Source organism: Canis aureus, chromosome 21 (assembly GCF_053574225.1).
Source record: "Canis aureus isolate CA01 chromosome 21, VMU_Caureus_v.1.0, whole genome shotgun sequence".
NCBI classification, from domain to species: Eukaryota; Metazoa; Chordata; class Mammalia; order Carnivora; family Canidae; genus Canis; species Canis aureus.
Window position 1 is genome coordinate 5,319,739 of NC_135631.1, and position 15,697 is coordinate 5,335,435.

The 15,697-nt window shown below is 36.2% G+C and overlaps 1 protein-coding gene across 1 annotated transcript in view; it reads left to right on the top strand.

Moving 5' to 3' along the window:
• The window catches only part of TOP6BL (TOP6B like initiator of meiotic double strand breaks), a 105,601-nt gene that overhangs the window by 52,965 nt on the left and 36,939 nt on the right, over positions 1–15,697 (top strand). Inside the window, 5 exon segments of the mRNA XM_077862577.1 lie at positions 3,891–4,000; positions 11,188–11,271; positions 12,453–12,508; positions 13,092–13,163; positions 15,134–15,329. Of these exon segments, the coding sequence (XP_077718703.1) occupies positions 3,891–4,000; positions 11,188–11,271; positions 12,453–12,508; positions 13,092–13,163; positions 15,134–15,329 (518 nt within the window).

A 15,697-nucleotide genomic window follows, 5' to 3' on the forward strand; every position in this document is an offset into this window, starting at 1 on the left:
AATAGTACTTACATCTGTGTTTGTTTTATGATAATTCTCAGTAATTATTTATTCTGGATCTGTTAATATCCAAATATTTCTTATTTAAAATTTTTAATGTTTATGACTTTTTAAAATCCTTAATATCTTTGTGGATTTGCCTATTTTGGACATTAAATATAAATGAAATAATACAATATGTAGCCTTTTTCGCCTGGCTTCTTTCATTAAGCATTATGTTTTCCAGATTCATCATCTTATAGCAGGTAACAATAATTTATTTTTGTGGCTGAAGAATATCACATATTTTGTTAATCTGTATATTATTGGTGGACATTGGGTTGTTTCCACTTTTGCCTGCTATGAATTGTGCTGCTATGAAAGATTCAGGTACTACCTTTTCCTTTAAGTATGTTCTTTTACAGCCACTAATATGCCTTCTGTAACATTTTCATTTCAAATACTGTATCTTTAATTTCCAAGATTTATAACAGGGTTTACCCCCCTTAATCTTTCTGTTTAATTGATGGCAATATATTATTTTTTGAAAAACTTTATTGAGTATAGTTGACACAGTGTTATATTAGTTTCATGTATACAGTATAGTGATTGAACATGTGTATATGTTATGCCATGCTCAGCACAAATGTAGCTGTCACCATACAACAGTATTGCAACATCATTGACTATACTCACTAAGCTGTAACCTTTTATTCCCATGACCTGTTCATTCTGTACCAGAAACCTGTAACTGTTACTCTCTACCACCCATTTTGCCCATCTCCCATCCCCTTCCCCTCTAGCAACCATCAGTTTGTTCTGTTATGTATAGGTCTGATTCTTTTGTTTGCTTGTTTATTTATATGTTTTGTTTCTTAGATTCCACTTATAAGTGAAATTCGTATGGTATTTGTCTTTCTCAGTCTAACTTATTTCACTTAGCAGAATACCATTCGTGTTGTCTACAAATAGATATGATTTTTTTTAAACATTACATTTTATTTATTTATTTTAGAAGAGAATATTTTCTTTCTTTCTTTCTTTCTTTCTTTCTTTCTTTCTTTCTTTCTTTCTTTCAAGATTTTATTTATTTATTCATGAGAGAGAACGGAGAGACACAGGCAGAGAGAGAAGCAGGCTCCATGCAGGGAGCCTGATGTGGGACTCGATCCCGGGACTCCAGGATCACGCCTTGGGCCAAAGGCAGGCGCTAAACCGCTGAGCCACCTGGGGATCCCAGATATGATTTTTATGGCTGTGTAATCTTCCACTGTGTGTGTGTGTGTGTGTGTGCTTGTACCACATCTTCTTGTTCATTCATATATCAATGGGCACTTCTCTATTTTAGCTGTTGTAAATAATCCTGCAATAAACATAGGGGTACATATATCTTTTTGAATTAATTTTTCCTTTTTCTTTATATAAATACCCATTAGTCGAATTATTGGATCATATGGAAGTTCTATTTTAAATCTTTTGAGGAAACTCCATACTATTTTCGACAGTGGCTATACCAGTTTACTTTCCCACAAACAGTGCATGACAGTTCCTTTGTATCCATATTCCTGGTTGGTAACTTTTAGGTAAGAGTTAATTGTCCATCATCTATTTGTTTTGAACACATCCTGCATTGACAGGTTTCCAGTAGGGGGTTTTCTGTTGCTGAGCCATGTATATGTATATGTATATAGATTTATGTTTATTTATATGGCAAAACTTAATCTTATATTTACATATACGGGATTATACATATATATATAGGATTATATATGTATATGTACATATATATGTATATGTATATATGTGTAGGATTAAATCCTATATAATGTAATATAAATCCTATATAATATAGGATTAAATTTTGCTTAAGTGGCAAGATACAATGCGTTTACATCTTAAGAAATTATATAGTTCTGAATCTTATTTCCACTTATATGACATAGCTCTAAGGCCCTCAACCTGCGTCATTGATGCTCTTACTAGCATCACTTGGCTCTAACCAACTCTCTGGTAGGCAGATGGCAAATCTCTGGCCTCTGTTCATGTTTGTTTAGATCTCCTATGTGTGGCCTGTATGGATCTTGCTCTTAAACCTGTGGCTGTTGCAGTATTAGCCCCATATGTTTTCCCTAGTTCAAACCCCAAATACGGTGTGCATCTTCGGTCCATACCTACTATTATAGATTCTCTCTCTTTTTCCTTTCTGAAGATGAGGGAAATTTACCTCTCCGTTTCTGATCTATAAGGATTTCTCTCTCTTTCTCATCGTGCTATGTATTTATTAAGTTTTAAAAACACTTGTTTTAATAGGTGATGGGGATTAAGGAGTGCACTTGTTGTAATGAGCACTGAGTGCTGTATGGAAGGGTTGAATCTATATTATACACCTGAAACTAATATTATGCTGTGTGTTAACTAGAATCGAAATAAAAACTTTAAAATATCTCTTTTATCATTTTATGTGTTTGGGAAGATGCAGTTTCAACATATGCTCAATTTACCTTGAAATAGAAGACTTTTGTTTAGTTTTATTGTTCTACTTTTCATATTTAACTCTAGTCAATCAATCTGGACTTTGTGTGTGTGTGTGTGTCTGTGTATGAAGTGAGGCAATTGAAATTGATTTCCCTCAAATCACTACACATTTTATTTAAATTCTTATTAAGATTTCTGCAGAATTTAGTTATTATTAACAAGGCTTCTTCTCACATATCTACACGTTTTCCCCATTCTGCATTGTATCAATGCTTCAAAGACAAAATAAGATTCAGGAACAAATTTTATATTTCACAGAAAGGTAATTTAGTCACAGTAAAAAGAAAGTCACCTTAGGTCAGTAAGTTGGTCACTGGTAAAACTGAAGATTGATGCAAGGCATCTTGGTTCAGTGCCAAGTGCACTAAACTTAAGTGTAGCGTAACCTTGCAGCCATATTATTCCATGCTTTATGACTGAATACACTTGAAAAACAAATAAGGGTAAGGAAAATACTACCCATTAAGAATGATAGCTAGTACTTGATCTTGGTAATGTTCATACTTTTTGAGATGGTTAAAGCTTTATTAGGTATGTAATACGAATGCTGTAGGAGAAAGTTGCACTATTAGGATGTATTTTGTAAATAGGTTTTTGAAGTTGAATTCTTGTATAATAGCAATATTGTCAACCTCATTTACAAGTTAGAGCTTGCAGTCTCTGCAAGCTATCTTTATTCATTTGTGGTTCTCTATTTTAATAGTACTGTAGAGGGGAAATAAGGGATAGCATTTTATAAAATGGGAGGTTTGTTTTTTTCCTTTATAATATGAGTGCCAAGGTACAGAAAGGAAGAACCATGATGCAAGTTTTGATGATGCAGGACCCACTGGCACTTTGTGGAAAGACAGTTCTAAGTCTACATATGTAACTATACCAAGTGGTTAATTTATGAATTAAAATATCAATAGTTTGCTTTACTTTGTTAAAGACTGCCTTATTAATAAACATACTGTGTTAGGTAAATGCCTGAGAGGGTCATTCTTGAATTTCTCTGCTTTAGTTCTAAATTAGCTCACTTTGTGTTTATTAAATAAATTATTTTATTAAAAATACAAGAATATAAGTTAGAGTTATCAGCACTGAAGATTTCTGGCTTTGGACATGACCTTGTGGAAATTAACTGAAAATACAAATTGATTTAGCAAATGTGAAAAATTGAAAACCTGAGATTAAAAGTCTCAACCCCATAAAGTAATTCTAAATATTCAAGCAATTTGCTGATGCATAGCCATTTCCAGTCATATTTTAAATTTTGCAGATAATCTTTTCATCAGGGAAATGCCTTCTTGGCTCATCAGTTTAATAAACAATTCCAGAAACTCTGGTGCTTATCCAAACTGCTTTTTCTTTTGTCGCCATTTCTTCTCACACAGAAATACAATCTATATTGCCTGGATTCTCTGCAAAGCTGAATTGGTCTTCAGAGGAACCCAGCTCTTCTCAGGACATATCAGGGGTAACAAGATTCCAGATGATTTTTGAGGCAGGTTTTGTTGTGGTTCTATAAATTACAGATGTCTCAATTCTTATTTTTCTACAAATCTAGTAATGGTAAAGAAAAACCTAGGTACATCATAGTTCTAAGTTAAAATGAAATAAGGCATTTGTTCCTGAACTTCTCTGTACAGATTTTAAAACACTTGGTAGCTTCCAAAATATTGGTATTTGTGTTCCGCTCCAAGAGATTATGATTTTATTGGTCTAGGGTGTTGGATTGGTTTGCTCAGTTGCCATAAAAAACAAACTATGAATTGGGTAGTTAAACAACAGAAACTTACTTCCTCATACTCTTGGAGACTAGAAGTTTAAGATTAAAGTGGCTTGTCATTGTTTCCTCATATGGCCTTTCCTCTGTATGTGGAGAGGGAGAGCTCTCTGGAGTTTCCTCTTCTTATAAGGACTACTGTTCTATCAGATTAGGGTTCCACACTTATGAACTCATTTAACTTTAATTAAATATCTTTAAGGCCCTATCCCCAAGTACAGTCACATAGGAAGCTAGGGCTTCAGTGTGTGAAATTTGGGAGACACAATTCAGTCCATACTGATGCAGCCTGGGCTTTGGGATATTTTTGAAATCCTAGATGGAAAAAAATCCCAGATGGTTCCTAATGTGCAGATGAATTTAAGAACCACCGAAACAAGCAGTCGTTTGAATTTGGATCTCCTGAAAAAGAAAATAAAAATGGATTCTCAGTGCAGATACTATTTGGATAATTTTTATTAGGTTGGCTTAAAGATCTTTATTGATTTATTTGTAGCACAGATTTATAAGAGTGACAGTTGAGTTCTCCATTCCCTTTAACAATTCTGTGATCCCTTATCTTTGTTTCCTTTGAGTTTGTGGAAACATAAGGAATTAGATTGCTTTAAACATTCTCCGAAGAAGCATTTGGGAGGCCTTTCTTCATGTTTGGACAATTATATGTTACTTCTCAAAGGAAATGGGTGCAGTATTACGACAATAGATATCTCTGGCTGTGCCTTATCTTCTTTAGGGGAATGATGGGTAAACAATCTAGAGCAATTAATGGTTAGTCAGCTCTGAAACTATTAATGTCAAGTAGCAATAAAAAAAAAAAGTTTTTTTCCAGTGAACCAAGAAAAGCAGTTCTAGAAAATGAGATCATGTGTTTTACCAGTCTAAACTGATCTTTTTTTTTGTATATTTATTTTATTGGAGTTCGATTTGCCAACATATAGTATAACGTCCAGTGCTCATCCCGTCAAGTGCCCCCCTCAGTGCCTGTCACCCAGTCACCCCAACCCCCTGCCCACCTCCCCTTCCACTACCCCTTGTTCATTTCCCAGAGTTAGGAGTCTCATGTTCTGTCACCCTCTCTGATATTTCCCACTCATTTTCTTTCCTTTCCCCTTTAATCCCTTTCACTATTTTTTATATTCCCCGAATGAATGAAACCTTATAATGTTTGTCCTTCTCCGATTGACTTACTTCGCTCAGCATGATACCCTCCAGTTCTATCCACGTTGAAGCAAATGGTGGGTATTCGTCATTTCTAATGGCTCAGTAATACTCATTGTATATATAGACCACATTTTCTTTAATTTTTATCCCTAACTTTTATATATATTATTTAAGCCTCCTGACAACTCTGTGAAGTAGATAGAACAGGGATTATCTCCCCATTTTACAGATACAAGAAAACTAAGATTCAGAGAATTCAAAGGACTTTTCCATGGTCATATGAAAGTTAAGTGACAGAATTAGAATTTGAACTAAAATCTTACTCATTTTAATCAGGTCTGTTTGAATATATATTCACTCACACAGAAATATATATTCTGTGTTTGTTCAAGTCAGCCTCACTGTGGTAGGTGTTGAAAGTACAGAGTCCCAAGATACATTACTTGATTCCAAGTTCCTAAAGGAAAAGATAAACAAGCAAACATATAATTACAATATAATGTAATATGTGTCATGATAGAGTAGGGTGTATAACATAGAAGAAGGTACCTAACGCAGTGGGAAGTGGCCAAGGGGTCTTGATGAGACTGAAAACAGATTTTCTGGGCATTACAGGTTCAGAGACTTGAAAGAATAGGAATTTGTCTTCAGACTGATAAAGTTTGTCTTATTGTTTCCCTCAGGAAAATTTAGAACACAAATAATTTGACTTAATCATGATAGCCACTGTTAACATCTTGGTGTGCATCTTTTCACATAAGAATGAGACATTTCAGTTTCAGGTTTTTAGAATGGTACAGTTCCAAACGATGGCCATGGAAATAGGTGGCTGGAAATGCGTGGATGTCAAGGTTATTGGAGTTGAAGAGGTCAGGAAATTGTGAGATTAAGTTGTTGCTTAGACAGGCCATCTACTTGGATGTGGAAGTCAGCCCAGCTGATGACAGATCTTAAAGTACAGAGGAAACATGAGCTCAGTGCCTGTAGTCAGCTGGCGATAGATGAGGAGCAGCAAAGAACAGTATGACCTCAGAATAGGACCAAGAGTTCCCTGAAAGCATTTGTTCCATTACATCTCATTGTCTCTAGTACCTTGCAGCTATTTAAAAGATATTTGAATGAAGAGAGTGAGAAAAGAAGAAGGGGAGATTGTGAACAACTTATATACCTCAAATGGGGAGAAGGATCAAGTATCAAGGTTCATAGTGGAGGCTAGTCAGTGGAGACATCCATGAAAAAACTATAATAGATGATCCACTGATTTGGACATGCAAGGAGAGCTAATCGCAGGGAATACTGAAGCTTCATTTAGAAGAGATGCAAAGTCTTGTGTTTATGCTCAGACTTAGCCTTGAATCTTGGGGTCCATTGAGCAGGGTAACATGTCCCTCCAAAAATAGTTTGGTTTTACAAAATCTTGAGACTTTACCCATTTTTATATTAATTTTTGCCATAATACTAAATAATAAAATTTATAGAGATACACATGTATACCTACAAACATATCTTCATATTTGTCTATATTTCTTTCTATATCTATTTAACTAGAGGCAAGAAGAGACAGAGGCAGTGATTGACTTTTCTCTAGACAGTTATATAGGGCCCATGAAAACCTAGGTTCAGTTTGAAATATAAAACAGCTCAAATTATCTGTGATACATTTAGATTTATACTTAAAGGTGAAGGCTGGAACATATGATTCAATAGTGATTTCTACTGCCCAGGGCTGGCAGCATCTATGTTTTCCTAATAACACTTAAGTAAGTTCCCTGCTTCTATATGTATGTCAAGATGGGGTACTAGGTTTCTAATACCCAACTCTAAAAGGCTGTAAAAGACCTTATAGATATACACACATACATTTTGTTCATTCTCTCTCTCTCTCTCTCTCAGTAATTTATGAGTAGATTTTAAAAGGAGCTATTTACTTCATGTTAACTATCCTCTGCTGGTGTGATATTAGATCACTTTATCTGCCAGTCCTTCTTGTTTTTTTCTTTAGCATCTCTTATATATGTAAATCATAGGACTTTTCATACTGTCATATAAATTATTTATTTGCCTTTTGGTTTACTTAACTGTGAACTCTTCAAACTCAGAGGTTGTTTTATTTACCTCTGTAAGCTCAGGTACATAATAAACTCCATTAAGTGTCTTGAGTGGGTAATTCAGTAGTTTGCATAAGTATTGCCTATCAGACTCCATAAAAGTAATGATAGATTACATAATGTCCAATTCACCAACCTATATGCACAGATAATGAATTATCTTGGAGCAACAGTATTGCGTAGTGGAATGTGGGGTTTGAATTTAGTCAGATCTAGGTTTGAATTCCAGTTCGGCCACTTAACTAGCTAGTTATGTGTGACTGTGGACAAATTAAACAGCTTATTTAGTCTCATTATTCTCATAAATAAAATGGGAATATTTCCTGCTTGCATATAAACTGTTTGGCATGTAGCAGGTGTTCAGTAAGTGGTAGCTCTCATCATTTATTAATTCTAGCCTCTCTGGTAGCTGCTGAAGGAATCTTTAGTTACTTGGTTTACTTACTGCTAGATATAATTAGCCCTTTCTGTGATGTACCCTATAATAACCAAGGCTACAGAAGTTTGAAACTGTTCCAAGAAGTTGTTTTGGAAGTGCTAAGTACAAAAAATGCTTTGAAGAGATCATTGCTTTTCTATTATTTGAACATTTTATAATAAAGTTATTTTTTAAGTTATTTTTTTAAGTAGCCTCCCCACCCAGCATGTAGCACAACCCAGGGCTTGAACTCACAACCCTGAAATCAAAACTTGAGCTGAGAACTGAGCCACCCAGGCGTCCCATAGTAAAATTTTTTAAATGAAGGATGTGGCTGTGAGGTGTATGCTGCAGCTACTGTTTAATCACCACTATTTACATATATGAATAATCCTAGATCTGTTTCCAGAATTTTATAATAATTCCCATCCATTTTTCTGATATTTTTGTAATGATTCTATAATAATTTAATTTTCCCCACTCATTGCATAATTCTTGATCTCATTTTCAGTGTACTTAGAAAAAGTATTACAATAATTTATTCTTTCCATTTCTTCTTCATTGTGTTATGATATTTTGAGGTCTGGGACGATTTTTTTCTTTAACATGTACCTACATGGGTCTGTATTCTCTGAGTCATCAATAAGAACTTACTGATTTTTTACTCTATTTCTTCTCATTTTCCTAGACTTTTCCACTTTCTAGAAGACTCCTTCTAACTTTGGTTTTAGGGACACTGTATTAAATATAGTGAACCATTCTAGGAAAGTGGTTAATACTAAAGCTTTGGAGCCAGATCAGGTAACCTTGAGAAAATTGTTTGATCTCTTTGAGACTCTATTTTTTCATCCATAAAATGTGGGTTTTAAGTATCTAATAGGGCTTTTCTGAGGAGTAAATGAGGTGATATAAGTAGGATATGTTAGCTCCATTTCTGGACTAGAGAAAGCTTTCATTAGATTATAAATTTTTATTATATTTGTAGGGAGGTATCTGAGTATATTGGAAAGAGCATGGACAATTGGTGTTAGACAGATAGGGTCCGATCCTGGCTCTATCACTGAACAGCTTGAGTAACTTTAGGCAAGTTGCTTAATTTCTCTGAATCTCATTAAAGAAAAAAAGCTACAGAGACGCCTGGGTGGCTCAGTGGTTGAGCTTCTGCCTTCAGTTCTGCCTGGGCCTGGGGATCGAGTCCCGTATCCGGCTCCCTGAAAGGAGCTTGCTTCTCCCTCTGTCTGTGTCTGTGCCTCTCTCTCTGTCTCATGAATAAATAAATAAGATATTTTTAAAAAACTACAAAGAAAGGATAGTAATATCTGCTTCCAGGATTGTTATGAGGTAATAAGAGATATAACACTTGCACAATGCTTGCTACATAGTAGGCATTCAACAAGTGATATCTACTATTGTTGCCATGTATAATGTATACTTTCAGATTATTACTTGATCCTTTTTTTTAAAGATTTTAAAATTTATTCATGAGAGACACACAGAGAGAAGCAGAGACATAGGCAGAGGGAGAAGCAGGCCCCAAGCAGGGACCCTGATGCTGGGACTAGACCTCGGGACTCCAGGATCACTCCCTGAGCTGAAAGCAGACGCTGAACCACTGAGCCACCTAGACGTCCCTATTATTTGATCCTTAAAACAATTCTGTGAAGTAGAATGGGTAACTTTTATCCCTGTTTTACAGATTAGTAAATAAATCCCAGAACAATTAAGTGATTTTTTTTTCATGGTTACTTAAATAATTTATACAGAGCCAGTACTGGAACACATGTCTTCTGACTTGTGAATTTTTTTGCTTTACAACTTTTCCTAAAAAATAAGTGTTTAGATAAATAGATTGATGTTAAAAATAGGTTCTTTTTAGTTGTCTGCTCCTTTCACTCCATTTTTTAAAAAGGTTTTATTTATTTATGAGAGACACACGGGGGTGGGGGGGGCAGAGGGAGAAGCAGGCTCCATGCAGGGAGCCTGACCTGGGACTCGATCCCAGGTCTCCAGGACCACACCCCAGGCTGAAGGCAGCACTAAACCGCTGAGCCACGGGGCTGCCCCCTTTCACTCTCTTCTTAATACAGATCAACTCACATGAGGATGGTAGAGCAAGATAGAGTTATTCTTCTTAGCTCTGATCTGAATTACTGTTAAATTTATTCCAAAAGGTAGTTCTGATATTGTGGATTTTCCTCTGATCTTTGTTCATGTATCTCCTGAAGTTCCATGAAATAGTTTAAACTGGGCAGCCCCGGTAGCGCAGCGGTTTAGCGCCGCCTGCAGCCCAGGGCGTGATCCTGGAGACCTGGGATCAAGTCCCGCGTTGGGCTCACTGCATGGAGCCCATTTCTCTCTCTGCCTCTCTCTCTCTGAATGAATAAATAAATCTTAAAAAAAAGAAAAAAGAAATAGTTTAAACCAAGGGGCCTCTGGGTGGCTCAGTCGTTAAGCCTCTGTCTTTGGCTCAGGTCGTGATCCCAGGGCCCTGGGATCTAGCCCCATGTCAGGCTTCCAACTTGGCCGGCAGTCTGCTTCTTCCTCTGCCTCTGCCCTTTCCCCTGTTCATGTGTGTTTTTTCTTGCTCTTTCACGCACTCTCAAACAAATAAATAAAATCTTTTTTTTAATAAAACCTTAAAAAAAAAAAGAAAGAGTTTAACCCGAGAAATGACAGCTATTAGATTGCCTTTTGCATGGGTCGCCTGGGTGGCTTAGCAATTTGGTGTCTGCCTTTGGCCCAGGGTGTGATCCCAGAGTCCTGGGGTTGAGTCCTGCGTCAGGCTCCCTGCATGGAGCCTGCTTCTCCTTCTACCTATGTCTCTGCCTCTCTCTGTCTCTCATGAATAAATAAATAAAATCTTAAAAAAAAAAAGATTGCCTTTTGTGTACAAGTTTTAGACCCTTGGGTGTCTGAAAAGCTTAAAGTTACCTTTAAAGGAAGAAATACCATTATTTATTAAAAAGATTTATTTTATTATTATTTTAGAGAGGCAGGGAAGGGCAGAAGAAGAAGGAGAGAGAATATTAAGTGGACTTTGAGCAGAGCTCCACATGGGGCTCAGTCTCACCACTTTGAGATCATGACCTGAGCTGAAACCAGGAGTCTGATACTTAACCCTCTGTGCCACCCATGTGCCTAAGAGATACTATAATTTAACTCATTTGTACTCTTGGGTTTGTGTATGTGTAGTGGATATTTTTGTTGTGTTGTTACAGGTTAATGAAAAACCCAGAACTTTGATGACAGATAGTCTGGTGATAAAGAATTTTTTACATAAAATTGTCATGGTACACCCTAAGGTAAGCTGTTCTTTTGCACAGTAATGCTTCTTTTGTCATATGATTTCAGGAGATTTCTACTCTGCAGGACATGGAAGGATATGGTTGGTCCTTTTTCTTTTCATGATAATGATTACAGCTTTTAATATTGAATTGATTTGATTTCTGTGTCCCTAACATGGTGTTGATGTTGGTCATGTGACATAGGTGAGAGCCCTTGGATTTAGAGCTTCCATTGGGTTGTTTTTACTTCCTTACTGTTTTATAGTATCAGTTTAGATACATTTTTTTCCTCTGTACTTCATTATCCTATTAAACTTGGATAATAAACCTTGCTGACTATCACCTTCTTTTCCAAAGTGACTTAGAAGAGCAAATCAGGAAATTTTGATAAAGTACTTCAAACTTTAGAGAGCTATCGTTTTTATTATTTCTATAGTTAGGTATATTTATAGGGGTGCACAACATTAAGTATGCTATATAATTTCTCCTTTTTTTTTTCTTGCTAGCTATCTACTTTTTCTGTCGTCAGCAGGATTCAATGCTTAATTATGCCAGTCACTATTCTGAGTGCTATCCACACACACTCATTCACTCACCGCATGCAACAGCCCTTGTGAAGTAGGTTTTATCATCATTATTCCCATTTTACAGTTGAGGAAGCTATGGTACAGAAGTTAAATAACTTGCATAGTCAGGATTCGAATTCAGACAATCTGGCTCCAGAGTCCCTTATTACCCATTACATTATATAGAAAGAAAAATGTAAGTCAAAGGTAGGAAATAACTAGAACAGTGAAATAAATTGAAGGGAGGACATAAAAATCAGTTAGGGGCCAGGGAAGAAAAAACAAAGAAAAAAGCATGGAATTTTCTACGTACAAAAACAATGGAAAAAAAGAGAGAAAAATTGATAGTTCCTTTAAGAGGGAAAACACATAACATTGGGTGAAGAACAGAGAACAAAAGGTAGGATCTCCTGATAATCTATGACCACTTGGAATGAAGTATAGGACTTAATATATTTAAGATGCAGAATTTGAGCACAGACAAATGTTAATTGTGTTAATTATGTTATGTTTAGGAAAAGTACAGGTGAAAAAAAGGAGATATAAAGAATATCTTCCCCTCTGGAATTTAAGTATAGAAGTTTTTGATTTATGTCCTGGTTCATGTTAAATCTCATACCATTTACTTTGCAGATTAGATTTAATTTTAGTGTAAAAGTGAATGGAGTCCTTTCCATGGATATCTTTTGGTAAGTTCTTAAATCCATGGCTTAAGTTTATGCCATGGCTTTATAGTTTTTCTCAGTCATTATTGTCCTATTTCTAGTAGCTTCACAGTTTGACCTTTTTTAAAGATTTGTTTGTTTTAGAGACAGTGCACATGGCGGGGAGGGACAGAGGGAGAGAGAAACCCAAGCAGACTCCACTCTGAGCGCAGAGCCTGATGCAGAGCTCCATGAAAGGCTCGATCTCATGACCCTGAGATGATGACCTGAGCTGAAATCAAAAGTCAGGTGCTCAACCACCCAGGTGCCCCACAGTTTGGCTTTTTGACCCAAAGTCACTCTGAAACTAATTTTCTGAGACCCCCACATTTTCTGATTCTATGTTAGCTTTTAATAAGCAAGTAAATTCATCTAAACACTTCATGTCTTTCCCTCTCACTAGAGTGGGTGATATTAAAAGTTGCCATTTTCCCCTTGGTTATTTGGTTATTGAATTCTAGTAATCTCTGGAGGAGGGGTGTGTGGTAGTCATGGTCCAAGATTTGTATCAGGTAAAGATTGATTTTAGAATCTCTGAAATACGGCTTAGCTTTTCTTTGCTTTGCAGGACAAAGAATGAACCCACTTTGAACCTGTCAAATGGAATTTCTCTTGTTATAAGCTATCGGCATTATGTGAGGTGAAGGGTTAAAAGCATTATTGTCCCTTTCCATGTTTTAATCACCTATTAAAAGTATGAATGCGGGAAAAAAAATGTATGAATGTGGGTAGAAATTGAAAGTAGCCTCACTCGTCATTTCCTAGTGCCAGGTGTCAGATTTTCTGTCAGAAAAGTAGAAGTAAAACTTTGAAATTATTTGTATTAAAAGCTCTTATTATTTCTGGCTCCTTGAATAATATTCTAATTAACCCAAGGACATATGCCTTCTCTTTTCCATGTCTCATTTTCTTCTGTAAATGAAATAAAACAAACCCTGCTAATTTCAATCTTATTTATAAGAAGAAAAGAATAACTTTATTTTTTTTTAAAGATCTTATTTAGTTATTCATGAGACACACACACACACAGAGAGAGAGAGAGAGAGAGAGAGAGGCAGAGACACAGGTAGAGGGAGAAGCAGGCTCCATGAAAGGAGCCCAACATGGGACTCGATCCCAGGACCTCAAGATCACACCTAGGCTGAAGGCAAGCACTCAACCACTGAGCCACCCAGGGATCCCCAAGAGGAATGACTTTAGATGGTTACTTGAACTCTTGGCTAGAAAGATACTGTGAACACAAAGGAATTCTTTGTATGTTATTTTTTTGTGCACCAGCATTTTGCATATGTTTGGAAATCATCTCTCACTACCTCCTCCTTCTTCAGACTATAAAAAAAATTCTATGGAGAAGATGGTAAATAAATAGAATAGAACCCTCTGCCTTGCCTTCCTGTGTTATCCACCTACCTCAGAATCCAAAGTGAACACGCATTATAGCAAGAAAAAACTAATTATTAAGTCCAACTAATTTATTATTTATTCAGTAGTTTTCGACTCCCATTTGTATGTCTTAAATCAGAACTGATAGTCATAGGATCTTAAGGCTTGAAGAGACTGCCCATGGATTTTTAGTCTGTTTTTTGTTTTGTTTGTTTGTTTGTTTTACTCTTACCCAGAATTACACTTCAAAGTAGAATTTTAAAAATTTTTAGAAAAAAAATAATTTTTAGTTATGCAGGAAACAAAGCCCCACCCCCTTATCTTTCTTTAGTAGGCCTCTACTGTCATACAGTTCTTACAAGAAGACAGCTCATTATCATAGATTTACTGAAAAAGTTTAAGCCTCTGAGCCAGTATTTGTGGACATATTTTCCTGGATGACCTGATCAGTTTAAAGAGAGGAAAAGGTTCATTAATATTTCTTTCTGTTTAGAAAAGAGCTGTTGGAAAGTAAGCAAATATCAAATTTCACTAAGTTCTAGCAGAGAAAGATGTCCTAATTTTTTCTTATTACTCTTATCAAACAGTGACCTCAGATTCCTTCAGGGGAAGGTGTAGCATGTATGAAAACAGATCTAAGTAGCAGGAGCTAGTTTTAGGCCGCTGTGATTTAGAGACCCCTCCACCCCTACCCTCACCATGCTAATCTTTGATCTTGGAAACTTATGCTCAGAACCATAGAGTAATTTTAATGAAGGAAATACACTTTAGAGAATATAAAACTGCATTAATGGCAGCAAAAGCAGGAGCCATGATATCATTCCTGAAAGGGCAATTTGTCTACTCTTTCTATTGCTTGTGATTCCTTGAATGAGGTACAAGTTGCTTATTCCAATAAAACTGATATGGTGAGTTATATGGTTACACATATGTTAGAAATATCTAAGGAATTTTAAATGCCCTTTAAAATAATCTGGATGTGGGGCCTACTTTATTTATTTATTTATTTATTTATTTATTTATTTATTTATTTATTTATAATTTAAATAATCTGTACACTCAGTGTGGGGACTTGAACTCAAAACTCCAAGAGTTGTACACACCACTGACTGAGCGAGCCAGGTGCCCCATAGTGGAGCCTACTTTAAAAACAGAAAAGAAAAAAAGAAAGAAAATAATTTCTTAAAAGCAAGAAAAGCTAAATTTATCTAACCTGTTTTTTGACAGTAGACCAAAATTTGGTACAGCTGAATTACTCTGCAGCAGAATCCATCCTGTGTTAGGACATCCAGTAATACTTTTCATCCCTGATGACATGGCTGGCATGGGCTTCTTGGGAGAGCTGATACTGACTCCAGCTGCTGCTCTGTGTCCCTGCCCCAAGGTCTTTTCCAACCAGCTGAATAGAATTTCTTCAGTTTCCATATCCTTTTGATTATAGAGTCCATAAAATCTTCTTTTTTTAAGATTTTATTTATTTATTCATGAGAGACACACAAAGAGAGGCAGACAGAGACAGAGGCAGAGGGAGAAGCAGGCTCCTTGCAGGGAGCTGGATGTGGGATTCAATCCCAGGACCACAGGATCACACCCTGAGCCGAAGGCAGAAGCTCAACCACTGAGCCATCCAGGTGTCCCAGATGTCCCAAGTCCATCAAATCTTCAAATTAGTTGCCTTGAAAAATGAAATTTTTAAAGATTTTATTTATTTATTTGAAAGAGAGAGAGAGTGAGTGAGGGTGGGGAAGCAGAGGGAGAGGGACAAGCAGACTCTGAGCTGAGCATAGAGCC